This window comes from Notothenia rossii, assembly GCF_949606895.1.
Source record: "Notothenia rossii genome assembly, chromosome: 5".
In the NCBI taxonomy this organism is placed as follows: Eukaryota; Metazoa; Chordata; class Actinopteri; order Perciformes; family Nototheniidae; genus Notothenia; species Notothenia rossii.
The window spans coordinates 15,397,294-15,425,262 of record NC_136903.1 but is presented as its reverse complement, the minus strand read 5'-3'; the positions used below and the strand labels follow the sequence as shown (position 1 = coordinate 15,425,262).

The window sequence follows — 27,969 nt, the reverse complement described above, 5'->3', positions numbered from 1 at the left end:
ATACATGTCCAGATATGAAATTACATTTAGCAAGATTTCAGATGTGCAATAGGCGAATGTTGTACAAAGACATTATAACGTCTTTATGAAAATTGTTTAATTTTAAGATCAGCGTATTTAATCAAGATCAGTGTCCATCAGTTGTGGGTGTAAATAACCACTAATCTGCAGTATTTTACCAGCAAAGACATCTAGGACAAAACCTGTGGTTTATTGCATTTATATTTCTTTGCTCTCACCTTTATGCAAAAACACAATATGTCAAAGTCAGTAGGATGTCTATAAATGAATGTAAATTGGGTTTTCTGTATATTCACCTCAGACTCTTTAGGGTATATTTTGGGGTTCTGGATTGTATTGTTCCAACATCTTCCACCTTCCAACAAATGTCATATAAGTGTCCAGTGATGCGTCTTACTTAACGTTGATTTATAAAGCAGTGTGGTAGACCTTACTAATATCTGCATTTTTTTTCCTTTATGCATTTATGCATTGTATTACATTATTGGTTTACTACACTTGGTGCAAATGCCTCTGTTATACATTTATACCAGCTTTTATTCCACCTGCACCTAATTGCTTATAAGGAGGGCTGTCATGGGTCTGCAAACAAGGGACAATTAAAGTCAACACAAAATATCTAAACAGTTCCTTGCATTGCCCATTTAAGACTTGTTTTAGGTTGCCTAGTTTGAATAAAAGGAGATGAGACTTTTGCAACCTGTTTTACCATTTACACATCATGATGTATTGTTTATTTGCTGCATTACCCCAACATTTTCAGAAATCCAGCAATAAAGTTGCATTTTTAAATGAATATAATTAATGTTTACTGAATTATTTTTCGAAATGATTTTTTTTAATTTTTACTATGAAAAGTAATTTAAGTATTTGTACCACAGCATGTGAAGTGTACATTTTGGACCCTTAGAGGCCGGGTTTTCGCTTTATCTTGATGTCAGCGCCCTCTAGAGGCTGTGAGTAGGGCCGGACCAGTTTAAGCATTCTAGTGCTTAGTTGTATTTCATTCAAGTGAATATTATCCACTTCCTACTAGAAAGAAACTATCGCGAGCCCGTATCCAACAAAATTAATATTCACCTTTTTGTTTCATTTTTAGGTTATCGTGAATATGTGACACATAAGAGGCATAGTGGATAATTGAACGCTTTTTGTGTCTGTGAATTCGGTTTTAATGGATGTGTTTTTTTCAGGAAGCTTATTTACCACATCACTGACTATAATCTGTGTCTGCCTTTTGTTCCTCAGATAATTTTCAGGATCAAATGAAAAGGGAACTGTCGTACAGGGAGGAGATGGTTCAGCAGCTGCACATCGTCAGAGGTGAGAGACATAAAGCAGAGGGAGCGGATAAAGCAGCGGAATTACAGATTTACTCCGGCATGTTGCCGACGTGATTGATGACATCATATAAACTCAGATGCTTTGTGTAAACGAGATATCAAGGATTTGTGTGTGTTGACTCTTACATTTACGGTTGTGATGCGCAAAGTGTGCTCACATCACGCAAATTACTTGAAAGAATGTGGTAGACACTTCATGATTTTTCTCACGATTTATATTGTTGATATTTTATTTTAAGTTAAAATAATTCACTGAATTTTTGGAAATTAATACGTTAAAATGTTTAACATATTAATTTCCCCAAAAGATATACAGCTATAGCTAACCTGTTGAATAAAATATATATATATTTCTTCCTAGGTTTTAAAATTATGACTTGGGATCATACTTAGACGCTTTGTGCAGCAATTTGGACCAAGACAAATAAACTCTTGAGGCTATTCAGATGAAATATTATGCTAATTGTTGTACATTCAAGGGGAATTACAGTTAAGAAGATATGCAGATTATGTTTGCACCTCAAGGCTCAAAGAAAGGCAATAATACTTCAACCAACACTGACTGACATCCAAAACATTTTTAGAGCATGCCCCTTGAATCAACCAACCAATCGAGTTTTACTCCCAAAAGCCTGATACATCTATTCTATTATACTTTAATATCATTCTCCATGCATGCGATTTGCCCTCCCGTGCTCGTACACTATTGATCTTTCATCTCCTTCTTCTTAGAAGCTCACGACGCTTTACACCATTTCTCGTGTAAGATGTTGACTCCACGCCACTGCAGCGGATCCTGCTCCTTCAAATCTCCTCTCCTCCCACCCTGAACCAGATGACATTTTATGAAAGAAAAGGGACACAAAGGACACATCTTCTGTCAAACCATGAAAAACCTCTGAGGAATCCAGTCTAAAGAAGACTAACTTGTAATTACTTGTAATATATTGAATTGAAATGTGTATCTACACCCTTAGTATTTATGTCCATCTTGCATATATAATTTGTTTTTCTGAAATGATACCATTGATGATATTTATTATTTGTGGCAAAGTGCAATGACAATGTGTGTATACTGTAATAGGTTGTTATTTCCTCTTTTTTTGTCAATAATGGAGGCTTTTAATAGCCAATTCATTGCTCTTTATCCTCTCAGTATTGTGCATAAGCCTAATACATTTTCTATGTTCTTCTTTGCAGGCCAATAGCTTCATTTGGATGTTATGCACTTTAAACAAATTATGGTAATTTCTATAAAAAATGAAATCGGCCTGCAATATAATTATTTGAAGCGTCAAACCATGTCTAACTGTTTCTGAAGACTTTACAGAAGTCAGTAGGCTATTTGTACACTGCGACCTTGTATGTATTGAAACATATTCTAAGAGTAGCCTATTTCTTCATGTAATATTTGTTTTTGTCGTTGATGAATAAATCATTTTATGAAAAGAAATTTGGAATCATGCCCATTGTTGTCAACTTGAATTAAAGGAATTTAGGCCATAGCCTAACGCTTAAATTAAGAAGCCATATTGTTCTGCTTTTGATTCATGTGAAACTTTGACCTTTGTGTTTTCAAATGATCTTGTTTGGATGGATCTTGATGGATCGCCAAAAGAGGAACTTATCAATAAGAAAACATATTTTATGTTTCTTAGAAACGCTGTATGAATGCAACTTTCAGCCTAATTATTTACCCTGTACATATTTGTATTTGATCAGTGAATTGATTTTTCACATAAAAAAATATATAGCCATACATTGCAGTAAATAGTCGCTAAATACAATTTCCCAGAGCTGAAGGTGACGTCCTCAAGTTTTTGTCGGACCAACAGTCTAAATCAAAATATCATGTGTTTATTTTTCAATGATTCAAAGCAGCACATTTATTTACTTTTATGTTGTTAATCATTTGTGCATGGCTTACACGATTAGTAGATTATCAATAAGGTAATCATTTATTTCTGTCAATGATAACTTAAATAATCGATTAATCCTTAAAGATAAAAATATGCAGGCTGTAAATTGAATAAAAGGGAAGAAACATCCTAACCGAACCTTTTTGTATGCACTCTTTTACGAGCAGAATACAGTTCTTCAGATAGGCTACATTTAGAGAAGTACACTTATATACTTAAGTACCACCAGAATACTCTGTTAAAAGTCCTGCATTTAAAACATGTCAAAGTATTAGCATCAAAATATACTTAAAGTACCAACAAAAGTACTCTAAGGCAGATTGGCCCATTTTCCTATAATATAATGTGTTGATGATAATTATTGGCGCATTTAAGTTTATTAAACCTTATAAATGTGCAGATATTTTTAATTACCTTGTATGCTGCAGGGTAGCTTGTGAATGTGACTCCAGGTGTGACTAAAGTCTTATTTAAGTGCTGTTTTATATTTCACTTCATTGATCCAAATCTTCCCTAAAGGTAATACATTCATGTAGGCTAATGGAGTAAAAGCACACCATTTACCAATTTAGGTAAATCGTAGGCTAGTGAGGAAGCAAGTACAAAGTAAGAAAACATTGAAATACTTAAGTAAAGTAGAAGTCCCTTAAAGTTGTATTAAAATACAGGACTTGAGTAAATCTACTTACAACACAGTTTGTATATGCCGCGGTAGCGCCCCCTGCTGTATGAGGTCAGGAAGCGACACTCAATTTTGAATTTCGCTGTCCCTTGAGGATGGCCGTTGCGCATGCGCAGATAATGTAACAAGATGGCGGAGAGTGCGGAACTGAAGGTAAAGCGAGCCCCTTCATTAGCTTGACAAATAAGCAGTTCATACAGTAAGATTCGAATTTCAAATCATAGCACCATTGTTATTTGAAAATAGAGACCCGATGTGTGTTGCTTTTAAAGCATTTAATACCAAAACAACAGAGCAGTGAAGACCGGACCAGCTGTTAGCTGTCTGGCTAGCCCGTTAGCATTAGCTTTGTTATTGTTGCCGACGTTCCGTTAGGCTGCCTCCGCTGAGCGGCTCACCTGCAGTTAGGGCCAGATATCGCTTATAGACAAATACTAAAACAACATTCATTTCTACGTGTTGTACCCGACGGCACCGTGGTGTTAGGTAACTGACATTATCAATAGAGCATCAGGTGAACTGCAATATCTGTTTTAAAAAGGGCTCTGTCTATTCCCTGGAAGACAAGCGCAATGTAGCTTCCATTGGCGTTATTTTTTGTATTTGATGTGAAGGAGCAGTCCACGAAATATGGTCACTATCCACAGTCTTGTTGACTGTAATGTTGTTTATGTGGCGATTATTGTTTGAATAGACGAGATAAACGAAATACTGTGTCTTTAGTTTCTGTTTCAGTCAGATTACACCGGTATCACACAGGCGCTGTTAGCTAGCATATGCTAAATGTGTCCCTCAACCTTCTTCTACCCTCTTATATTAGAACGTAATTCATATTTGAAAGAAAACACTCTCTGTGAAACGGTTTGTTTTCATCTCCTCACGTCCTTAGCGAATTTCTGCACTGTTGCCTCAACTCATTAATCTCGTATTAGCCTTATTAAATCTATACTGTATACAAGTCATTTAACATACATTTGTATATCATTTACATTTAGTGAGTGTATGTCAATGTTTCACTTCCATCTAGCACAACATGTGGTATTAAGCAGCCAGATATTAAGCATTATTGGTATGTTTACGGTTACTAAAATATTCAGCTTTTCCAGTCCAACATTGAGAGCTAATTGGGATTGTCAATTAACATGCAGATGATTTTGATTGATCAACTGGGTTGAAAGTGACATTTGCATTATGCTCTTCATAATGAAAGGTTGTCTTTTAATACAAACATTATGTTTTTTAATGTTGTGTAGAGCAACATTGCACGTTTTAAACATCGTAGTTCATGAGAGTACTATACATATGGTGGGCATGAAAACATGAGTACCTTTTTAATGTAACATCAGGTAACATTACCCTTTGCTTTGATGGACTGCATTATACACTATAGAATATATTTGTTGGAAATATAAATATCCTAAAGCAAAACGACCACTGCATGGTATAATGCAGGCTAATACATCTTCACAAGCTACTTTTCAAAGTTTGAATTGACACCTCTCTGACACTGTCTCAAGACGCCGTCTCTGCTGTATTATATTCCATTATTTTGTGCAGATATTCATGCTATTGTTTCCCCCCCTGTATTATCACTTCCCACATGTGCAGTGATGCTTTATGCATTACAGCTATAAGTTGATGAAGTATAAATGATGTTGGTGGCTTTGTTTGTTAAATATACTGTGTCTGCTTTTATTGTGTGGTTTTATTGTACCCAGAAAAAGTCCAAAGAAACTCTATAAATCGTACTTCTCTAAGCAGGATTTGAATTATATAAATCAGACATGATTGAATAGTACATGCTTTAAGTGGTAAAGCCTAAATGAGAAAATTAGACTTGTTTGTGATAATAATATTGTAATAACAGACAATTTTGGCCACTTTTTTTTTCTTCCAGCAAATGGTAATGAGCCTTCGAGTTTCGGAGCTCCAGGTGTTGTTGGGTTATGCAGGACGGAATAAGCACGGCCGCAAACACGAACTTTTGACCAAAGCTCTCCACCTACTGAAGGCTGGGTGCAGTCCGGCAGTGCAGATGAAGATCAAAGAGCTCTACAGACGGCGCTTCCCAACCAAAATGGTATCGCCGGTGGACCTGGCTCTGCCTGGCGTTCATTCGGCCTCCAGCCTGCCCGCTGGCCTTGCCCAGCTTGGGTTTGACAGCCACGGTTCCCCCTCGCCTCTGCTGCCGGTCTCTTTACTCGGGCCGAAGCACGAGCTGAATCTGTCCCACCTCCCCTCCGCCCTGCACCCTGTTCACCCCGATGTCAAGCTGCAAAGACTGCCATTCTACGACGTTCTGGATGAGCTCATTAAGCCAACCAGCTTGGGTGAGTCCACCACTTCCTACTGTGGGTGATGGAGCATTCTGACCACAGATATCTGTAACAAAAACCGTGCTTGGTCAAAGTTCAATATGAGTTGCCATTAGTGCCTAGGAAATGCTGAAGGTTTCCCCTCTGAGTGTCATGCTGTGTTGTGGTTTCTTTTTTGTAGCCTCAGACAACAGTCAGCGGTTCCAGGAAGCATGTTATGCCTTTGCATTAACACCGCACCAAGTTACACAGATCAGCAGCTCCATGTAAGTGAGAAAGCTCTCTGGTAAGAGACGAGAAGGAAGAAAAAACACAATGTTACTACCAAACTATTTTCAATGTACTGTTTACATGATTTAGAATGCAGCTGTTATATCTGACACAGCAAGCAATTGTAGTAAACTGATGTGTTTTAAATGCTGTTTTACTTTGGGCCAGCCTCATTTGACTTCTGACTCTTTTCACTTCTTTAGGGACATATCTGGGACCAAATGTGACTTTGCTGTTCAAGTCCAGTTAAGGTATGTTGAACATACATTTCTCTTTTAACCAATAAGTAGATTTGCATTCAGTGAATATTGGGGCTCGGTTAGCCTCTCAGTTTTGAGAAGTTTCCAGAAATAGTTGGCATTTGTACAGTTTTTGTCATTTATATCCATCTTTTTCAGATTCAGATGAAAGAATTTTAACCCTCACCCAAGTTTTAACTTCAACCTTAACTTTATTCTTTATTTTACAGTGTAAGGCATGTTCACTAAAAAAGCTGGGAAGTTTTTAGATTAGCATGAGAAACACATTAATAATACATTAATAATACATTGCATTTATATAGCGTTTTTCCTGGTGCTCAAAGCGCTTATATTAGTTTTTTACATTTGTCCTTCACATTAGAGCTTCTGTCATTTATTTTTCTTCCTTTTCAGATTTTGTTTATCAGAGACCAGCTGTCCCCAGGAGGATCATTTCCCCCCTAATCTGTGTGTGAAGGTGAACGGCAAACCCTGTAATCTCCCGGTGAGTCCCGACAGTTTGTGAATGGATAATCTTATCATACTTTCTGTGTAACACGACACCAATTTCTGAGAATCGAGGTCACTGATGTTGGATGTTGTCTCTGCAGGGATATCTTCCTCCAACCAAAAATGGAGTCGAACCAAAAAGGCCCAGTCGCTCCATCAACATCACCTCTCTGGTCCGACTTTCCACCACAGTACCCAACACCATTGTGGTGTCATGGACTTCAGAAATTGGGAGGGTAAGAAGACGTTTGCAAAGCGTTGGGATTCAATCTGCATAGCCCATTAAAAAGGACATTAGATGTAACTCACTCGCTCATTATTTCTATCTTTTTTCTGTCAGAGTTTTTCCATGGCTGTGTATCTGGTGAGACAGCAGTCCTCTGTGGTGTTGTTGCAAAGACTACGGGCCAAAGGAATAAGAAACCCGGACCACTCGAGAGCTCTGAGTAAGTTTCCACTACATCTGTAAGTCAAAGACAATCATATCAATTCACTTTCATATTGTCACACAGCTGTTTTGTGGAAATCCGGGGAATTAAAGATAGGTTATTCCATGTTCTCTGGTTTTATCTAGTGTGTATTGATCAAATTGACAAATCCACTTGAATGAAACACACTCATTTAATCTTTGTGTTTGTCTTTTCTCTCTGACAGTTAAAGAGAAGTTAACAGCTGATCCAGAGAGTGAGATCGCCACCACCAGTCTACGAGTCTCTCTCCTGTGTCCTGTAAATACTCCACTACACACTGCTCCTCTAAAGAAAAGTTATTTTAGATTGTTGGGAGAAATATTTGACTAGCTTTCATAATATACTTGCAGAACCAGTTTGTCAACAAACAGATTCGCCCTATTATAATATTATGTCCAAACAAACAAAATGGTGCATACACGATTTAATGAAGTCACATTTATTTGGTGTTTTCTCTATTAGCTGGGGAAGATGAGGCTGACCATCCCTTGCAGAGCGCTCACGTGTTCTCACCTTCAGTGCTTCGATGCTACACTCTACATCCAAATGAACGAGAAGAAGCCGACCTGGGTGTGTCCAGTCTGCGACAAGAAGGCACCGTACGAACACCTCATTATCGACGGGTGAGCACAACGCGGCACACATTCCTGCTAGATTACTGTCTGTCCTTCTTCATTGTGTTAGAGCAATCTAAGAAGTGCTTTGGAGTCCAAATGATGGAATTGTTTCTTTACTGCTTTATATGTTATTATCTCATTTGTACCTGAAGCCTGCACCAAAGCAACCTTCTGTATTCTTTTTTTTTTATATAACTGCCTAAAAACCCAGATAGAATTTGCAGCTTTAATTTCCAACAATACTGTATTTCCAAATGATCAGTGTTAAAGGATGAAGATCTACTGAAGCTGATGTTGTACTGGTTGCAAAGGGGCTAAACTCTTTGAACTGTCCTGCTGTTTTCCTCAGGTTGTTCATGGAAATCCTGAATAGCTGTTCTGACTGCGATGAAATCCAGTTCAAAGAAGATGGAAACTGGCATCCCATGAGGTCGAAGAGAGAGGTGCAGGAGGTGTCCGCTTCGTACAACGGCGTAGACAGCGGTATGTAGCGTGTGCATTTCAGGGTCTTCCTGTGTTTGATTGAGCACAGTGTGAGGTAACTGTTCCTTTTGTAGACTCGTCTCAGACCAACCCGCAGGAGCACAGGCGGGGATCACACGACAACAACAAGAAAGTGGATGTGATCGACCTGACACTCGACAGCTCCTCAGAGGAGGAGCTGGACGACGAGCCGCCTCTCAAAAGACCCTGTCCCTCGCTGTCCCCCGTCTCTCCGCCTCCGAGCAAGGGGTGAGTCTCCAAACCAAAAAACAGGAAGTTAGATAACAGTAAAAAGATGTATTTTTAAGACCTTTGTGCTGCGCTCTGGTGTGTTACTTCCTTTGTTCGACTGATGTGATGTCGCTGTGTTTCCCCTCAGAGTACTGAACCTACACACCCAGGACTCCCCAGTGAGCAGAGATCCCAGCATGCCCCCTGTGGAGAGCAGCTACATTCCTCCCCCCCCTCCCCTCATCCAGGACTATCGCCACTATTATCACACAACTAGTGACCTGCCAGGTACGACTGTCACTACAATAAACTTTAGCTGAGTGTGTCTTTATACAATAAACACATATGTGTGATCGAAATATTATTGGCAACAGTATTCATGTGTTCGGTCCATACTGTTGGAGAAGGAATATGTCTTCTAAGGTTCATCCGAAGCTGAAAAGCTCAACGCTGAGCTGTGTTTACTTGCTGAGATGTGGTTGAGTGATATGTCCTGAAGATGAAGACTAGTTTTGGCTTTCATTTCAAACCTTTATTTATCCAGGTGTATCCCATTGAGATCATTGATCTCTTTTTCAAGGGAGACCTGCTCAAGTAGATTCCACATGAAACATAAAAACATAAACAGAACAAAAAAAAGGGCATCATTACAGGGATTTACAATTTACATAACTATCCACATGGACAGGTACCAACAGCTTCGGATCGAGTAGCATCCAACCGAGCTTTAAAAACATTTAGTGGCACCAGACTGCTCAGTTTCCATTTCAATTGACTATTCCATGACAGAGGAGCTGCGCATCTAAAAGCTATCTTCCCTAAGACAGTCCTAGCAGTTGGCACATTTAATAAAAACACAGCTTTGAATCCCGCCTGTGGATAAAGGCCCCATCTCTTTAAAGTGAGCTCAGACCAAACTGCACCCCTTACACACTGCAACTGCCATTGCTATGATCCTTGCTATTTGAACTACCAGTAGTCATTTTAATATTTGATTAACCGCAACATAAGGGATAATCGTGCTATTACATTTTTTACAGTTATATTTGTCTATGTTTTTTTTAAATAGCCACTACTTGGTGAATTAGGTATTGGCTGTTCCTGTTTGCAATTTCCTCAAATATCTACAGACAACACAATCACTTTTTTTCGATTTATATTTTTCTACAATTCCTGTCAATCTACTGCAATTTCTGTAAAGAAGCTTACCTTAGGTGTTAGGGTCATTGCTGCAGCTCCATCTGCTCAAGGAGAAGTATAGCCTCACAAAGTGTGGGCGGGACACTACAGCAGCCGTTCTTTGTTTCAATATGTTGAAGCAATGCATGTTTTAGACATTGAAACATAGTTAAAAAGGTGCACCTATATGTAAACAACTGTTTGTTCCTTGTTGTTGAGTCTTGTGTCTTCTCTTACAGATTTAAATTTCTTCTCCTTCCTCCAAGGCGACAATCAGGTATATTCACTGCAACACCTGACCTTCAGCAGAATCATACTGCCCTTGTTTATGTCTGGTAGTTTAATGTTAATGGTAACCCTTCTCTTCTCTGTTAGCATTACAACATGGTGATGGCCGCCGCAGCAGCAGCCTCAGCGTCCGCCTCAGAGGACCACGACCTGCTCCTGAACCGCTTCCTGCCCTATCCCTCTCAGATGCTGCGGGAGCAGTCGGGCACCCCGGGGAGCAGCACGCTGGCCGCCACTAACGGAGGCAGCAACAGTGGCAGCACCAGCAGCTTGGTGTCCTCCAGCAGCCTGCGGGACCGCGACAAAGACAGAGAGAGGGACAGGGACAGGGACAACCTCTCAGGACTGTCCAGGTCCTCGGTGGAAGCTGCAGCGGCAGCGGCGGCCATTTATGGCTCCATATCTGACGTTATCTCTCTTGACTAGATCCACACAGAACTAACAGACAAGGGAGACCGGGAGGTCTTTGTAAATACGGAAGAAGATGAAAGAATACAGTGCTATGTACAGAGAGGAAAATCTATTTTCAATTTTACTTATCATATGTATATAAACTTAGGACGCTTCCTGTCCGGTGAGTTACTTCAGTTGATATTTTTCTGTGAATACTGAAGACTTTTTCACACCCCTTCACGTGGTCCTTTGATTATATTGTACCTTTTGTACCCGGTTTTTACAGTTTTGTTTCGATATTCCATGTTGATGGCATTATTTCAGTATAATGTTATGTGCACAGAACCCAATGAGGTCGTACCTTATGTAACATGATATTTAGAATATAAAGAAAATGGGCATTGTTATAGATGTAAAAAAGGCAAAACAGGAACATGTAAAACTTTTCTTTATTTTCTAAATGGCATCATATCTGTCTAAATGATTTGACAGCAGAGAGATCTGGCCATTTTAGCCATCACTGTAGATTTTTCTGTAAGACACTCATGCTGTGGTCATATTATTCTTAAGAAATTATTTATGATGTAAGTTATGTTGGATGTATGCGGTTTTTTAAAAGAAGCATTCCTCATGCCTCTAGGAACTGTTGACACTAGAATTGCAAAAGCTAGATCCTTCTGTTGTCATAACTGCACTCTTTGCCTGTTTCAGTCAAATATGAACAATAGTGTATAGTTTAGACTGTACCTAAAATACATATAAATAAGAAGTAAGTCAGTATTGTAAGACCAGGCTTTTACACGGTGTGAATGAATGGCACGAGTCCAGCAAGCAGCCTCTTTGTTGTGTACTTTTCTACGTCTATTTTATTTTGAAAATATTCACAGGAAACTACAGAAACGTGACAGGTTGACCTCTTTCAAGACGGAGCTAGCTTCCGATCCACTTCATTCTTTATTTAACATTTCATGATGTCTTTATGTTTGATTTTAGCACTTGCTTCTTTACATAAAGGCTGTAGGGAGCAGTGAGGCATTCACACTTAGTCGTTTGCAGCTTTGCATGCCTCTGCGAATGACCTGAACGCTCGTCCTGAGCGAGCAGTTCTGCGGCGAGGCCTCAGGATGCAGAGCCTTTCTTTCTTAAGTGTATTTGCAGACGCCTTTTAGAGAGCTGTGATAGCTTAGTCTTCGAGTGTTTCAAAACATGCATTTTGGCCCAGAAGTTAAAACCATTGAAGTTATTACGGACGCATCCCCTCCCTTTATTTTTCTTGACTTATGCTTACAATTAGGATTATTTATTATCATATATATTTTAAGCATTCATTTGATTCGTGAATATACATTGCTGTCATTGTATGTGATATTTCTTTTGTAATTATATAATTAATGCTATTTAAAAATGTCATAGTTGCTTGACATGCATTGTAACATTTTCTTTTGTTTCACTATCAGATGATGTCAATAACTCAATAGAGGCTTTGATCATTTTGAACTGCTACAAGGTCTACTGTGCTGTTTGATATTTGTAAGAATTAAACAGAAGAAAGTGCACATTTGGAGTGTCTCTGGTGACAGTCTTTGTTCAGCTGCATGTGTTTTGTTACCGTAAGTACTGAGAGGTCTTCTAATCCAGTTAGTTGCTTGGTGAAAATCCTAAACTTAATCAAACTTTTGAAACACTTTAAAAAGCATGCCTTTAAATCAGAGGCCAATTTAGTACCTTTGAATTACAAAGATTTGATGAAGAAAAAGGTCAGTATGGGTTCATGTTAACTAGCATTAAACATAAAATACATTTGAGGCTGGAAGTGAAGTTAGCTTTCTTGGTATTTGGTCCAGAAAAAAAGTGTCTCCATCTGTATCGTTGAATATATTTCCCACCCTGCTCCGCCTATTTTAAACTGCCTACATCTTTGAAACTGATATGAAACAGATGCCCTTACGCTGAGTTCTCAGACATTGATTTACCAGTCATGGATCAATAGGTTTTAAGATTTGACAGGGACCTTGGTGTGGTGAGGGGGACTAAGCAATGTTTCATAGACTGCTTATTGTATTTCAGCTACAGTTAACACAGTTCAGGGTAAGATCAAGCTTTAAATGTCCTTGTTCAGAAACTTGCTTTCATATTACTTTTATTCACATGGCCTGTGTTTAGAGGGAGGCCTGAGTATGTTGGTGGCCTAACGTCAGAGACAGAAGTGTAGATTTTGCTGTGTTTGGTTATAATGAACATTATCAAAGACATTTTGAAATTTCACAGTGGAAAGGTTCCTGGTGGTGTATGTGAAATCACACACATGTAGCAAAAGGAGAAATGTCTTTTATAAATAAATTTCATTCATTTAATTTCCTTTTTAAATTGAATTATTCATTTGTCACAATAGACAAACAACAAAATACAGTCTAGACTCATTCATTGAATAATCGTTTTATTAATAAGTGAGTTTATTAACATTCAAATTAAACTTTAATTTATCAGTTGATAGTAAAAGTATCCATTTATTTTTAATTGAAGTCTCTTTGTAATTATGCCAGTGGCACACCTCTGGCTTCAAAACACATTGCCTTAAATCACAATTTGAACACACATTTTGGTTAGGTGTAACCAATAGCAACACAATGGCTCGGTTGCATTTAGGTTTTGTCAGTGAGCCAAACCAATCTGCACATTTAGAGCCAAAAACTGGCACAAATAAAGCTGCACCAGGGTCTGTTCCGCCGTCGAGCTGTCGGAAGAAAACCAAAGCAGCTTTTAATGCTTTGTGTGAAACCCTATACTGAATCAGGGTGATATAGAGGACCAACTAAAGCCCTCTCTGTATACACTGTTTTCTCATAAAACTCCTAAATTAAGTCTCAGCTGATCCCTATCTGTTTTTTAGCTTCAGAATGATGACTATAGAGGTGCCACAATTACTTATTTTTCTATTCTGTTTTTTTAATTATATTAAAAATGTGGTAGGCCTATGTGGTACATTTTGTGGACCTTTCAGGAGCAGCAATATAAATATACAAATAATATATACTATCGTTTTAAAAAAACCGGAATACAAATGTAGAGGGAAAAATATAGGACACAGACGTTCAAAAACACGTTTACTTGTTATTTTCACTCTGCATAAATTAAAATTTGGCATTTCATCGTGAGCCACATCTTTGGTCGCGGTATTATTGCGTCATCGCGTTGATTATGACGTATGTAGAGAGCAGCACCGTTTCAGACTGTAATGGAAGCTAGCAATTTTCCCCATATTTTGTTAGTTTAATCCGTGAATGGCGCCGAAACAGGACCCGAAACCTAAATTTCAAGAAGGTAATACACTGTCTTGTTATATTTTCCGAGAGGTTTATGGTTTCGGTGAGGACTGGGACCTTCGGAAATGTCCGGTGTCTGTTAGCTAGCATTAGCACGAACCGCTATTTCTGTTAGCCTCTATTGTTGTTTCACTAAACAGGTTTGATCGTTTTTATCCTCCGCTTTAGTGAAGTATCTCTACCTGATTTTCTTTTCAACATCGTGTTATATTAGCAAGAGCATACCTGAAAAATGTATGGTTTTAATGTTAGCGTTATTGGGATTTTCTGACTATAAGCGGTAGCTTCATTCATGCAGCGTTAGCTCCCATTGATTTCACCGCCCACTTTTCTGTTCTCCCCATTGACAGTATTATTTTTACATACCATTTAGTGTAGATCTGTGATCTGAGATCTAACTGGCTAACTTCTGTTGTCATATTGTGTTTTTTCTGCTGCTCTCAGAGAAATGCAAAAAGCTTCGTGCATCGAAAGTAATTTAGGATTAGTTGATGTGTAGCCCCTTGCTAATATATAACAAATATATTGGTCAACTATTTCTGCAAATAACTGATTACTTTTTTGGCTTTACACATAGATCAAAAACCAAGTCTGCTACTAAATGAAACACTTGACACTAGCCTGACTGATGAGTCCCACTTGTGCGGCTTAAACAAATGCCCTACCCCTTGATGTAATGATTGTTCTCGGCCATCAGACATTTGTTGAATAATTAAAATGTAGGTGTAATAATTGTTTTTGTGTGTGTGTCAGTAGTTTAGTCAGCCTTACATTTTCATCGTGATTCACTCGAACTGATCTCATGCTGATTTTAATTGACCGACACTCTGTTCAGGTGAAAGAGTGCTGTGTTTTCATGGGCCATTGCTCTACGAAGCTAAGGTAGGCTGTCTTAGTTAGCCTGTTTCTCTGATCATGTGGTCCTTCCCTGTGTCTGGTACATTTTTGACAATAACGTATGTCTTTCTTTGCAGTGTGTTAAGATAAACATCAAGGACAAACATATCAAATACTTTATTCATTACAGTGGTTGGAATAAGAAGTAAGTGTTTGCTCAAATAAATGACATTTTTAAGAATTGCACGGTATAGGGTTTCAATGGGATTAATTAATGTCATGGTGTTTTGTCTTTCAGCTGGGACGAATGGGTTCCTGAAAGCAGAGTGCTAAAGTATGTGGACACTAATCTGCAGAAACAGAAAGAGCTTCAGAGGGCCAATCAGTAAGTCTATCGTCTCGTGTTTTTAATTGTATTTTTTTACTAATTTCAATGTTTTAAATGTAAATATTTTGAGTTCTTTATGGCCAAGGTCCACAAAAAGAGCCTTATAAAAACACCACTGTCTGTGTCCTCTAATCTCCTGAAAATGAACGATGTATTAAGTATTGAACATGTTTTTTTTTCTTAATTTAGAGACCATTATGTAGAAGGGAGAATGAGGGGTGCTGCGCCAAATAAGAAAATACCTGCTCCCCCGCAGAAAAATGATGTGTGAGTTAATGTCATTCTTTATTCTACCTGTCAGCTGATTTGATGTTTCCTACCACGCTTTTTAAAGTCAATGTTTAAAAAAAACACATGTTTACGCCTTTGCTTTCTATTTTTTTTCTGTAGGAAAACCAAAAAGAACAAACAAAAGAGTAAGTACATCATATTTGTGTATTTACATATTGGTGTACGTACATGCTCTCTAAAATACAAATCATCAGGTTTTTGCAACTGTGTTTCCACCGTCATTGTTTTTATGGATAAAATAACACATAGCTATGTTTCTGAATGTGCAGCTCCTGGTGCCGGTGAAGGTACTAGTTCAGGAGGAGACCCAACCCACCCTCCACGAAAGAAGAGGGCACGCGTCGACCCAACTGTTGAAAGTGTGAGTTAATAAAGCCACTTTTGAGGCATTACCTGTGTAAGCATTGTGCTATAAGCTTCGTTGTGTGGCTTTTCTGACATCGGTTCCTGTTTTTTCAGGAGGAGACTTTCATAAATCGAGTGGAGGTGAGAGTAAAAATCCCTGAGGAACTGAAACCATGGCTTGTTGATGACTGGGACCTGATTACACGACAAAAACAGGTTATTAACCGCAGCATTGTATTAAATAAATCACATGTATTTGCATTATATCATTTCCAAAGTTATTTATCAGCATTGTTCTTTTTTGTTTCATGATTTCAGCTTTTCCACCTACCTGCCAAGAAGAACGTTGATTCAGTCCTGGAAGATTATGCAAACTACAAGAAATCAAGAGGAAACTCTGACAGCAAGTAAATGCACACATTGTTACTACTTACAATACTTACTTACTTAGCTGTTGTAGATCACCAGGCAGTGCAGAAACATGACTTGCTTTGTGTCATCGATATGTAACTCGTTTTTCCTCCCCTGCTCAGGGAGTTTGCAGTGAACGAGGTGGTTGCTGGTATCAAGGAATATTTCAGTGTCATGCTGGGCACACAACTTCTCTACAAATTTGAAAGGCCGCAGTACGCAGACATCCTGGCCAACCATCCGGATACATCTATGTCTCAAATCTATGGCGCCCCTCACCTTCTCAGACTCTTTGGTAAAAGCACCTGTACAACATTACCTGCTGTAGTATTTATTACAGAAATCTGATTTTCTGCAGTGGAATTAGTGCAGCAATCTGAATGTAGAAGTGATCCCAGTCAAAGTAAAACTGTCCAATTTAGGGATCTAATTATTCCCCCATGGACTCCCAATTTTTGAATAATGTTCTGGGCACGGCCCCGAAGTTTTGGTTTTTATTTTTGCTCTGCCATTATCATTATTAACCCCTTAAAAAGTGGATATTCTTATTAGCCTCAAAGACAAGTCTGGCTATATTAAAAAGAATACATGTGACCCCAATGTGTATCTCTTCAACTACCAAAAGTAAAAAAAATAAGTTTGTGTCTGATCTTTTACAAATTCTCCATGGCACACATGGCTGAGTCACTTCTCTCTGACTCTTTTGAGTTTTGACTTGAAAATCCTGATAATTAAAATCACAACTTCGTCTAAAATGATGGACTGGTGGTTTTCTACTCGGAACATTAAAACAGCCCTAACCTGCTTATATGTTATCGTCTTGAGCATTACAAAATCAAATACTCAGTTAAACCACATCAACTCAATCTGCACATGGAAATAAAAGGGCAGCCTGCTTCTTTTGATATCTTTGTTTTGACACAGGCAATGTGGTGGTTATAATAAATAAAATAATAAATCCTTTCTTTGTTTGGTTTTCCAAGTGAGAATTGGAGCTATGCTGGCGTACACTCCCCTGGATGAAAAGAGCCTTGCCCTGCTGCTCAGTTATCTACAAGACTTCCTCAAGTGAGTAGTCACAACATTGTTATTAATAAGACTCATAGTGATAAATCTGCACCTTTTTTAATAAATCAAATGTAACTCTATTCCAGGTATCTTGTGAAGAACTCTGCATCGCTTTTCAATGCAAGTGACTATGAAGTTGCCCCTCCAGAGTACCACCGCAAGGCAGTTTAAGGTTCTTTGGGATCTGAAGCCTTTGTGTGTTGAAGTTCGGAGACGACATTCTTACCTGTCGAAAAGGATGTGATTTCACAAAAAGCCTTTGGAGAATGGATTGTGCGAGATCTTTGGATTTATTAAGGAAGAATCAGAGCAAGATCACACTAATCCCTGGACAAATTCATTTTCTTTCATGTGGAAAGCTGCTGAGTACGCTCTTCCTGTATTGGTATGTTTTTGAGTACCACTTTTTAGTTTCTATGATACTTTTTTTTTTTGTCACCAAGCTTTTTTGAAAAGGAATTTCATCGTGATTATGTTTTTGTTATCTGTCTCGGTTCAGATGCTGGCTAAATTTGTCTTGTAGGCTGTCATCATTTTCTAATAAAAATCTCATTCTCAAATGTTTGGTTCATCTTGTTTTTTAAGCCTTTGTATTGCAGTTAGGTCAAGGTAGGATGTGGTGTCCTTCTCTTTATCTACAGGGGGAGTAAGGTGCTTTTGAATGTTGTTACTAATACTGATTGAAGGACTTTGTCTTTATGAACTCGGACACATTGGATTTTAAAATCTTTAATGCTCTTATTATTTAAGTACATCATTTGAACTGTCTGAAACTTCACAAACGGTAATTATGTCTGCATTATATTCAGTGGTAATTGTATATCACTCAAAGATTAACTGACATCAATTTAGAAAATAAACTAAATGTTCACCCGTTTTTGCAAGCTTGCTTTTGAATTACTTCTAAAACATGATAGACAAGTATAAATGGCAGTGGCTCAGTCAGTACGGGCTTGGACTGTGAGCCGTAGGGTCGCCAGTTCAAGTCCCCGAACAGACCTAAATATGGAGACCTACTTGGAGAGGTCCCAGTTCACCTCCTGGGGCCTGCCGTGGCGCCTGCAGGCAGATCCCTCCCATCTATGAAAACAGGCCAATATAGTAAAATAAATGCAATAATTCAAGAAATGGTCATTAAACATTCAATACCCGATTAAATGCTTAATCTGGTAAAAATAAATAAATTCATTTTATAAACCTTTTGAAAATTGGATAAGTGACAAATCCCAAAATGGACCAATGCTAATAAAATGGTTTAAATGTAAAAATAAAAAAAGAAAGAATCACAAGTCTACGCCTGGGAATGTTTTATAGAATGCAAACATGTGCTATGAAAGTTTTTGGTTTTGAAACTGAAAAGGGTTTGGATCTCCCCTCCCCCCGCCCACCTGTAACTGGCGGCTGGCAGCTCATACGTGATTCTGTTTCTGGTGTATTTGGCAAAAGAAAATGTTTTAAGTATGCACCATACAGAGATTTCCCCATTTATGTTTGACTCTGAAATGAGGCATGTTTTTTTTGGGCAACTTGCAGACATCTGATCGGTAAGTCGAGTTAGCATCTCTGTTTTGTGAATGTTTATGCTAGCTTGGTAGCTAGTAACTTACATCAACTGTTAGTGGCTGTGAAATAAATACGATGTTGTCTTTAAGGGTTTTTGGTAAAAAGTAAAAGACAGCTCATAGGTTCAGTGTATATTCCAAACACTTCTATAAATACAGTCTATGTTTTCTACCATGTCTGACAGGTCCACTCCACGACTCAGTGCTGCAGGTTTTAGGTTGAATTTGTGACAGTACAACATCTCCGATCTAAGGTAAGTGACCATAAATATCCCAATTTAATTCAGCAATGTAAAAACTAAAAAACAAGTTATTATTATTAGCTTTAAGGCATTTTCGAACTTAGTTTCAAAGCCAGAAAGGTTAGCTCAAAATATTACCATTTAAATGACTAAAGAAATGCTCTGACCATATTATTAAAAATGTTGCTAAAAAATATAAAAACGTAGTCTTATGTAGCAAACCACTTTTGATTAATGTTTTATTATCGTTTAATAGGAATTCATTTCAGTTTTTGTTCAATAGCTTCCATGTCATGTGATAAATGCCGCATATTATTACTTTATTACACATGCCTCTTTTATATGAAGATATTTAATTGATTAACTATTGCACCTTTCAATAGCTTTCGTATGATGGCGGTGCAACCATGTTATATTTCATTTCTACTAAAAGACTCCCCTAAATACTACACAGTAGGCTCCGTCTGCTTTGTTTAGTTAATATGGGATGTTTGAGTATACAATACTAAGAGCTTTACTAGGGGTAATTGTAGTAGGGTTCACTTAAAACCTCTCTAACAAGGGTTTATTCTGACATTTGTCTGTAAAAAGGCATTACAATAGGCCTAAAGGCTCAACTAATTGTGTGAAGTGACAGAGTTTCTGCTGAGAGGCCACTCATCCCACCAATACAGTACTTAAAGGTCCCATCTCATGCTTTTCCGGTTATTACCCGTCCCCTTGTGTGTTATGAAGGTTTTTATGCATGTAAACGGTCTGCAGAGTCAAAACCCTCAAAGTACACCCTGTAGCGAGTAAAACTCTAACACAGAAAATACCTCCCCAAAACGCCTTGTTGGAGATACGTCACTGTCCAGTGATTCTTCCGGGTAACTCATGATGTCATGCGTGAACCAATCCGTGGAGCCGTTACGTTACGTCCGCGGAGCCGTTACGTTAAGCCCCCGCTGATTGGTCCAAATTGACCAATCCACGGACTTCCTCACACACACACTCAGTGCATGCAGCTCTGCTGATTTCTCCCCCCTGGCTGCAGGCTGATAACAGACAGTTGGGATCGCGGCGAAATTCTCTCTGCAGACCCATTCTCACAGCGTTTATCAACCTTTTTCTTACTCAATATCAAGCCACACTTATTGTTTTTACTTCGGCTGTGACTTTGTGTGTGCTCAGGGTGAGTTTGGATGTGTTTCGCTGTGTATCGCTAAACAAGGAAACCACACCTCCACGGAGCTTAGCGCGATTCACAACGTCCCGACAAATCAGAGCACACTGTGCTCACAGGGAGGGGGGGGGGCTGGAGCTACTGGAGCTACAACGAGCCGTTAAAGGCAGAGAGTGAAATTCAGTGAATACACGTAGTTTACAGAGATGCTGTTTGAGAAACCAATGTGAGTTTGGAAAATTGCACAATATAAATCTATTCTAGTAGACCTCAACAATGGAATTATGATCAGTGGAAATGGCCATGACATGGGACCTTTACATCTAAAGAATTCAGTGTGCAATCTCGACCAGATAGGACTCACTGCTGATTCAGAAACCTGTCTGTGACAACTCAGCAATCAGGACTGGTGTCCATTTTAGGCAGCATTTTTCTGGAGCGTCAGCGTCAGACAGACGAAGACTGACAAAGACAATAGAGTCCTGCGGGAGTCACAAGGGATGCAAAGAGGAGGCAAATCCTACTTAGATTGAGGTGGCACTGGTCTTCTGCTCTCTCCCAAATGGACCTTTGAATTCCATGCCGCTACTGTAACCCATCCTATACAATGAACCATTGTTGTTCTCTACCGTCCACCAGGAGCCTTGGGAGACTTCTTGGAGGAATTAGATAATCTCCTCTCACACATCCCTGAAACTGGCCCTCCCACTGTACTTCTCGGACACTTCAACCTCCAGACAGGGAAGATAGACAAACTAACATCTCTGTTAACCACCTTTGCTTTCTCACTGTCTCCATCCCCACCAACTCATAAAGCTGGCAATGTCCTTGATCTCATATTCTCAAGGAACTGCACTGCTTCTAACCTCTCTGTAAACCCGCTTCACACATCCGATCACTTCTTCACTTCATTCTCTCTACCCCTTTCCAAACATAACAAACTAATCTCTTCTCATCCGGCACCTGTCCGCCGTAACCTTCGTTCCCTCCCCCTCTCTACTCTTACCTCATCGGTGCTCTCAGCCCTCCCTTCCTCTGACTCGTTCCAACTCCTGCCTCCAAACTCTGCTGCAGAAATTCTCCTCTCGACTCTCTCATCCTCTATGGCAGGGGTGGGGAACCTCCGGCCTCCGGGCCGTATACGGCCCGCGAGACCATTTGGTACGGCCCTCGAGGTAATTTATAAACACAAGCAAAAAAGAAAAAAAAGAAAAAAATCTAGACCGCAAAAAAAATTAAACATGCAAGTACCTGTTTTTCCTGGCCAAGGTCAGGGTCCTTGAACACAATACGAGTCTAACGTGTCATCACGTGGTATATGTCTCGTCTGACAGGGGTGCAGTTCTGACGGAGAGCACCAGAACACGGCTCCAACACTTCACAAATTGCAGTAGGCCTACCCATAAGGAGCCGTACACATGCCGCAGTTTTTGCGTGGCTCGGTGGCTGTGTCTTTAGTTGAAAGCCCAGAGGCGATCTGTTCATCTGTCATACTCATCATACAGTCAATAACTTTGTTGTTATTAGCATCTGGTTAGCTAGCTATGCTAACGAATATAAGAAGCTTTTTCTCCAACCAGTGAGATAAAGGCACATCTTTATATGGTCATTATAGTTATAACAAAATAAGAGAATAAAGTAAACAGGTATAAAATACTATATGACAGTAAAAAAAGTTGTTATTAATAAACAAGAATACAGTTTGAAAGGGGAGTGATTTGTAAAATATCCATAAAGAAAAATAAATCTGCTTACAGTTCTGTTTCATATGGGTGTTGTGAGATGTATCCATAGATCTCTTCATGTTGCTCTCAAAGTGCATCAGATTGATGCTTTAAACTTCAACATTTAAAAAAAAATTCTTCCCAGGGGAGGATGGACCCCCCCTAGAGGTGGTTCGGTCCCCCCCCCCCACTTAAATCATGTTCACATGGATAGGATACTAAATACATTTGCTTGCATGCATGCACGAGTCATGGTGAGATATCTGGATTCAGAGTTTGCTGTTTCTTTGCACAGCATGAAAGAAAGGCGAAATGAATGGGCTGTGATTTTAGTATTTTTAAGCAGAGGTCAATAATTTGTACGGCCCTCGGAGGATGTTGAAAAAATTGAAATGGCCCTTGAGAGGAAAAAGGTTCCCCACCCCTGCTCTATGGACTCCCTCTTTCCTCTCACATCTCGACAGGCTCGTCAGTCCCCTCCGGCTCCCTGGCTAAATGACGCACTGCGTGCAGCTAGAACCTTCCTTCGGGCAGCTGAGCGGAAATGGTGGAAATCCAAACACCATGGCGACCGCCTAACCTATCAGGCTCTCCTCTGCTCTTTCTCTGCTTCCATCTCTCAGGCAAAAAGCACTTTCTTTCAAGATAAGATCCATTCTTCCTATTCCAATCCCAAAAAACTATTTTCTATCATCTCCACCCTCCTTGAGCCCCCCAAAGCCCCTTCCCCCTCCTCACTTCTTCCAACCAACTTTGTTAACTACTTTGAAAAAAAGGTTGATGATATTCGCTCTTCTTTTTCCGACTCACCATTACTCACCGCTGGGTCACCAGACCCACCGTTCACCCACACACTAACCTCCTTTTCCCCTCTCTCTCCAAGTGAGGTTCTTACCCTCATTACCTCTGCCCGTCCTACCACCTGTCCTCTGGACCCTATCCCCTCAAACCTCCTTCAGACTATCGCTCCTGATATTCTACCGTTTCTCACCCATTTCATCAACACTTCTCTAACTTCTGGTCACTTTCCAAACAGTCTCAAGGAGGCAAGAGTAAACCCTCTCCTAAAGAAACCCACTCCGTCCGATGTTATAAACTACAGGCCTGTCTCTCTCCTCCCGTTCCTGTCTAAAACACTTGAACGCGCTGTCTTTAAACTACTCTCCTGTTATCTCCATCAGAACAACCTTCTTGATCCACACCACTCTGGTTTCAAGGCAGGTCACTCCACAGAAACTGCTCTCCTTGCTGTCACTGAGGAACTGCAAACTGCTAAAGCAGCCTCCCTCTCCTGGGTCATCATCCTTTTGGACCTGTCTGCTGCATTCGACACGGTGAACCATCAGATCCTCCTTCGCACTCTCCAAGAACACTTTCCTTCCTCACCTCCTACCTCAAAGACCGCACCTACAGGGTAACTTGGAGATGTTTTGAGTCTGACCCTTGTCAATTAACTACAGGGGTCCCTCAGGGCTCTGTCCTTGGTCCCCTCCTCTTCTCTCTGTTCACAAACTCGCTCGGATGACACTGTTATTTATTAATTCCTCCGCTTCTATAGAGCAAAGTCTAGATTTTCTCCAGTCTGCCTTTGATGTCATACAAACCCATTTATATCAACTAAAGTTGGTATTAAATGCTGAAAAATCCAAAGTGATGATATTTTCGAATTGCAAAAAGTTACCATCTATTCTACCCAAGATTTGTACTGCACAAGGGACTGACATTGAGAGGGTCACTACTTACAAATATCTGGGATTTCTTATTGAACAGAACTTGTCTTTCAAGTTACACCCGGAAAATGTTGTTTCAAAGCTAAAAATAAAATTAGGTTTCTTTTACAGAAATAAATCCTGTTTCTCTTTTCAGACAAGGAAACATTTGATATCTGCAACGTTTTTACCTGTATTAGATTATGGTGATCTGCTATACATGAATGCCTCTATCCAATGCCTAAAGAGCTTGGATACTGTGTACCATTGTGCCTTACGATTTATCACTGGATGTGGATATCGAGTACACCATTGCACTTTATATGCTGCTGCTAATTGGCCATCTTTGTCTGCTCGCAGACTTTCCCATTTGTTGGGTTTTATTTATAAATCTCTGCTTGGGTTGGTTCCCTCCTACATTTACACATATATGTGTCAAAGAGAAAGTCTATATGGCATGCGGTCCCAACATTTTATTCAGAGGCTGGTCCCTACAGTGAGAACAAAACTGGGTAAAACAGCTTTTAGATATGCTGCCCCCACAGCTTGGAACAATGTACAGAAGGAGCTGAAACTCTCAGATTGAATCACTATGGCGGAATTCAGGTCCATCTTAAAGGACAGAGAACACGACACCATTGGTAGATGTGAGTGCTCGTATATCTTAAAATCGTTTAAAATGTTGCCAGTTTTGAATGATTTTTAATAGTTTGTTTTACTTCGCATATTGACTGGCTATTGTGCCATTTTATTTGTGTTTTACAGCTGTATTTGTCTGCCTGTCATGTCTGTGTTTTATCTGTTGTAACTTTGTACATGCTGCCCTTCTTGACCAGGTCACTCTTGGAAAAGAGATTTTAATCTCAATGAGTCTTTTACCTGGTTAAATAAAGGATATATTCGGATCAGTCATTAGCCTGCATGGTTTTTCATACCACTGCTACGCTGACGACTCCCAATTAATTCTGTCCTTTCCCCGCTCAGAGACCCACGTCGTCGCACGCATCTCTGCTTGTCTAGCAGACATCTCTCAGTGGATGTCTGCTCACCACCTCAAGCTCAACCTTGACAAGTCTGAACTACTTTTTCTTCCTGGGAAAGATTGTCCCACTCTTGACCTAACAATCAACATCGGCCCCTCTGTTGTTTCCCCGACTCAGACTGCAAGGAATCTGGGTGTGATCCTAGATAACAAACTGTCCTTCACCGCAAACATTGTTGCTACAACCCGCTGCTGCAGATACACTCTTTACAACATCAGGAGGATACGTCCCCAGCTGACCCAGAAAGCGACGCACCTTCTGGTCCAGGCTCTCGTCATCTCACGCCTTGACTACTGCAACTCCCTCCTGGCTGGTCTACCTGCATGTGCCATCCGACCTCTGCAGCTCATCCAGAATGTAGCGGCTCGTCTGGTCTTCAACCTTCCTAAATGTTCCCACACCACACCGCTCCTCCGCTCCCTTCACTGGCTTCCAGTAACTGCTAGAATCCACTTCAAGACACTGGTACTTACGTACCATGCTGTGAATGGATCTGGCGCTTCCTACATCCAAGACATGATTAAACCATACACCCCAGCACGTGCACTCTGCTCTGCATCAGCCAAACGGCTCGCTGCACCCGCACTGTGAGGGGGACCTAAGTTCCCATCAGCAAAAACACGTCGGTTTGTGCTGGCTCCAAAATGATGGAATGAGCTCCCCATTGACATTAGGACAGCAGAAAGCCTACACATCTTCCGGCGCAGACGGAAAACTCATCTCTTTCGACTCCACTTTGAGCAGTAAAATGACTAACAAAGCACTTATATACTAATAAAGGACTGGCTTATCTAAAGCCAGTTGAATAGCACTTGACATTTGTTGGCTATTGAAACCTGATGTACTTATATGATTCTGTTTACTTCAAGTTTGTATCTTCTTGGTCGAATGTACTTATTGTAAGTCGCTTTGGATAAAAGCGTCAGCTAAATGCAATGTAATGTAATGTAATGAGCATTTACACGCCTGTTTCATCCAAGCTAATTGAGGCCCTTTTTCCATGGAGACGGTTCGTGTTGTATCTGCTACTTTTCTCTTTCGTATAGCCCGTTCGTTCACACGAGGCCGTAACGGAACCGCGGAAACGGACCCCTCAAACGATAACGGGTCCCAAGGTGGGTAGATCTGCAGACGGAACGCTCCGGGGGGGCCAAACGGCTCCGTGTGTACGTCCTATACGATCATTTCCTGATAACGATGAAGCCATAGCCCCGCCTCTCCCCACCTCTGCTGCTCACTGCTGTAGCATGGTCAGTAGCTACTGTCAGTAGCTACTGCTACTGCTACTGACCATGCTACAGATGTTAGTGCAAAATCTACAGCTCCTCTACCACAACCATCAGCAACAAGTGGACATGGAGAACTACATGAATGTTGCAAAATCAACCGCGGAGCATAAACAGAAGGGCAACCATGCTCAGGAGGGTCTTCTTCGCTGCTTTTGGTGTATTTTGTGGCGGAAGTACAGCGCCACTTACAGGCCCGGCATATGTACTACAGCGTCTCCAGCGGGTCAAGCGGTCTCGTGTGAACGGACACGTTACTTGAGCCGATACCGTGTGAACGGAAGACTTTTTTGATATCGAATTCGGTTCTTTTTCCGTTTCGTTTCCGTGTAAATGGAGTCTGAAGCTCTGTGACTGCAGCCAACATTCCATCCTTTTTTAGTCCAGGACATAAAACTAATGTTTTACTTACTATAAATTGGAAATGTGGTTTTAATTTACTCACTTAAAAGAAATGTCCTTGGGCCTATGCTGTAGTTCTTACACAAAGGTTTTATTACTCAATTTAAAAGAAAATTTCAAGCAAAGTGGTAAATGTGATAAACATAGACACCTGTGAGTTTTTTCCTCACATATTGTCTGAGATGATTTTCCTGCTCTGACGGTGTGGATTCACCGAGGGTCTCCTGCTGCCAGCGGTGGAATAACATCCTGGTGATGGAAAGCATGTGGTGCAGTCTGAGTTTTGTTGAGGAAAGAAATGTAATAGGCAATTGAAACCAGGCCAAACCCCCTTCTCCACTTCACCTCATTCTCTGAAAATGTGTTCAGCAGAATCCCACCACCCTCACCTCCCACTCCCCCTTTTCCTCTGTTGTTCCTTGCTGGAGAAGCATAATATTAGTTTCAGACTGATTTGTGGTTTCGTCTGTCAACTCCTCGCAGATGTTATGGCAAGAACAATTCTGATTGTTTCAAGAAGAATTTCTTTAATCCAATTTCCCCCAAAACCTTAACCAGGACCATATGTGTTTTCACTGGAGCTTGCTCTTAGATCACAGTGCCCTGATGGCTTTTAACAGCACATCAGAAAGACTGACACGCACTGGACTCCTCTGCAGATGCGATCAGGGGGACAGCTCGGTGCCTGCTCCTTTGTTGGCTCCTCTCACTGCTGCGATTAACACTCGACACCGGGCCCTACAGGCTGGGTCACCACGAGGCCTTTCTCTGGTGTGAGGGCTTTCATGAGACCCTGGTGACACGGAGCCTCAGTGCTGAGATTACTCCATAGATGAGAGAGACATATGCATGATACAGCCACAACTAATGAGGCTGCTTCCAGTCTGAATGATGGTTTCACCAGGTTTCTGTCCCCATTGGTCTGTACTGGTACGCCAGCCAAAAGACACAGTTCAGACGGGTCTGCAGGGACTGCTTGGATCAGAAATGTCTTGAGTTCATAGTCCTTCGGGGATGATCATAGGATTTTACTGAATATTTTAACATCCATGTATGGATCTGTTTTATATATTAGAGCAAATAAGCATTTGGGTCTATGTTTACGGTGATCGAAAGGTAAATCACTCAACTACTGTTCAATTTTAAGTGGTAAATGACGTATGCCGTAACTGTCTAACATCTATGTGCCCAGTTAGCTATCTTTGACTTGGAC

General features: G+C 40.2%; 3 protein-coding genes across 6 annotated transcripts in view; all 3 read left to right on the top strand.

Moving 5' to 3' along the window:
* Positions 1-2,835, top strand: part of skor1b (SKI family transcriptional corepressor 1b) — a 42,378-nt gene extending 39,543 nt beyond the window's left edge. For 2 of the 3 annotated variants that reach the window (XM_079684675.1, XM_079684673.1), the window contains 2 exons: positions 1,270-1,344; positions 2,097-2,835. In XM_079684675.1, coding sequence (XP_079540801.1) covers positions 1,270-1,344; positions 2,097-2,194 — 173 coding nt within the window. In that variant the 3' untranslated portion in view covers positions 2,195-2,835. The remainder of the gene's footprint in view (positions 1-1,269; positions 1,345-2,096) is intronic. The other variant, XM_079684674.1, reaches the window with a different exon arrangement.
* A 1,201-nt stretch (positions 2,836-4,036) lies between these two features.
* pias1b (protein inhibitor of activated STAT, 1b) lies at positions 4,037-12,522 on the top strand. 2 transcript variants are annotated; one of them, XM_079684669.1, is made up of 14 exons: positions 4,037-4,118; positions 5,863-6,295; positions 6,462-6,546; positions 6,754-6,801; positions 7,204-7,294; positions 7,401-7,535; positions 7,640-7,745; positions 7,954-8,027; positions 8,232-8,392; positions 8,736-8,869; positions 8,944-9,118; positions 9,249-9,388; positions 10,519-10,556; positions 10,655-12,522. In XM_079684669.1, exons 1-14 carry the CDS (start codon positions 4,095-4,097, stop codon positions 10,991-10,993), a joined length of 1,983 nt encoding a protein of 660 aa, XP_079540795.1. In that variant the 5' UTR covers positions 4,037-4,094; the 3' UTR covers positions 10,994-12,522. The 2 variants fall into 2 exon arrangements, with proteins under 2 accessions (XP_079540795.1, XP_079540796.1); XM_079684670.1 differs by having other exon boundaries at positions 4,108-4,164.
* Positions 12,523-14,129: 1,607 nt separating this feature from the next.
* Positions 14,130-18,183, top strand: morf4l1 (mortality factor 4 like 1). Its single transcript, XM_079684613.1, has 12 exons — positions 14,130-14,281; positions 15,119-15,165; positions 15,258-15,325; positions 15,419-15,505; positions 15,698-15,775; positions 15,899-15,924; positions 16,069-16,160; positions 16,259-16,360; positions 16,463-16,551; positions 16,678-16,850; positions 17,539-17,623; positions 17,710-18,183. Exons 1-12 carry the CDS (start codon positions 14,242-14,244, stop codon positions 17,792-17,794), a joined length of 972 nt encoding a protein of 323 aa, XP_079540739.1. The 5' UTR covers positions 14,130-14,241; the 3' UTR covers positions 17,795-18,183.
* The last annotated feature ends 9,786 nt before the right edge of the window (positions 18,184-27,969 follow it).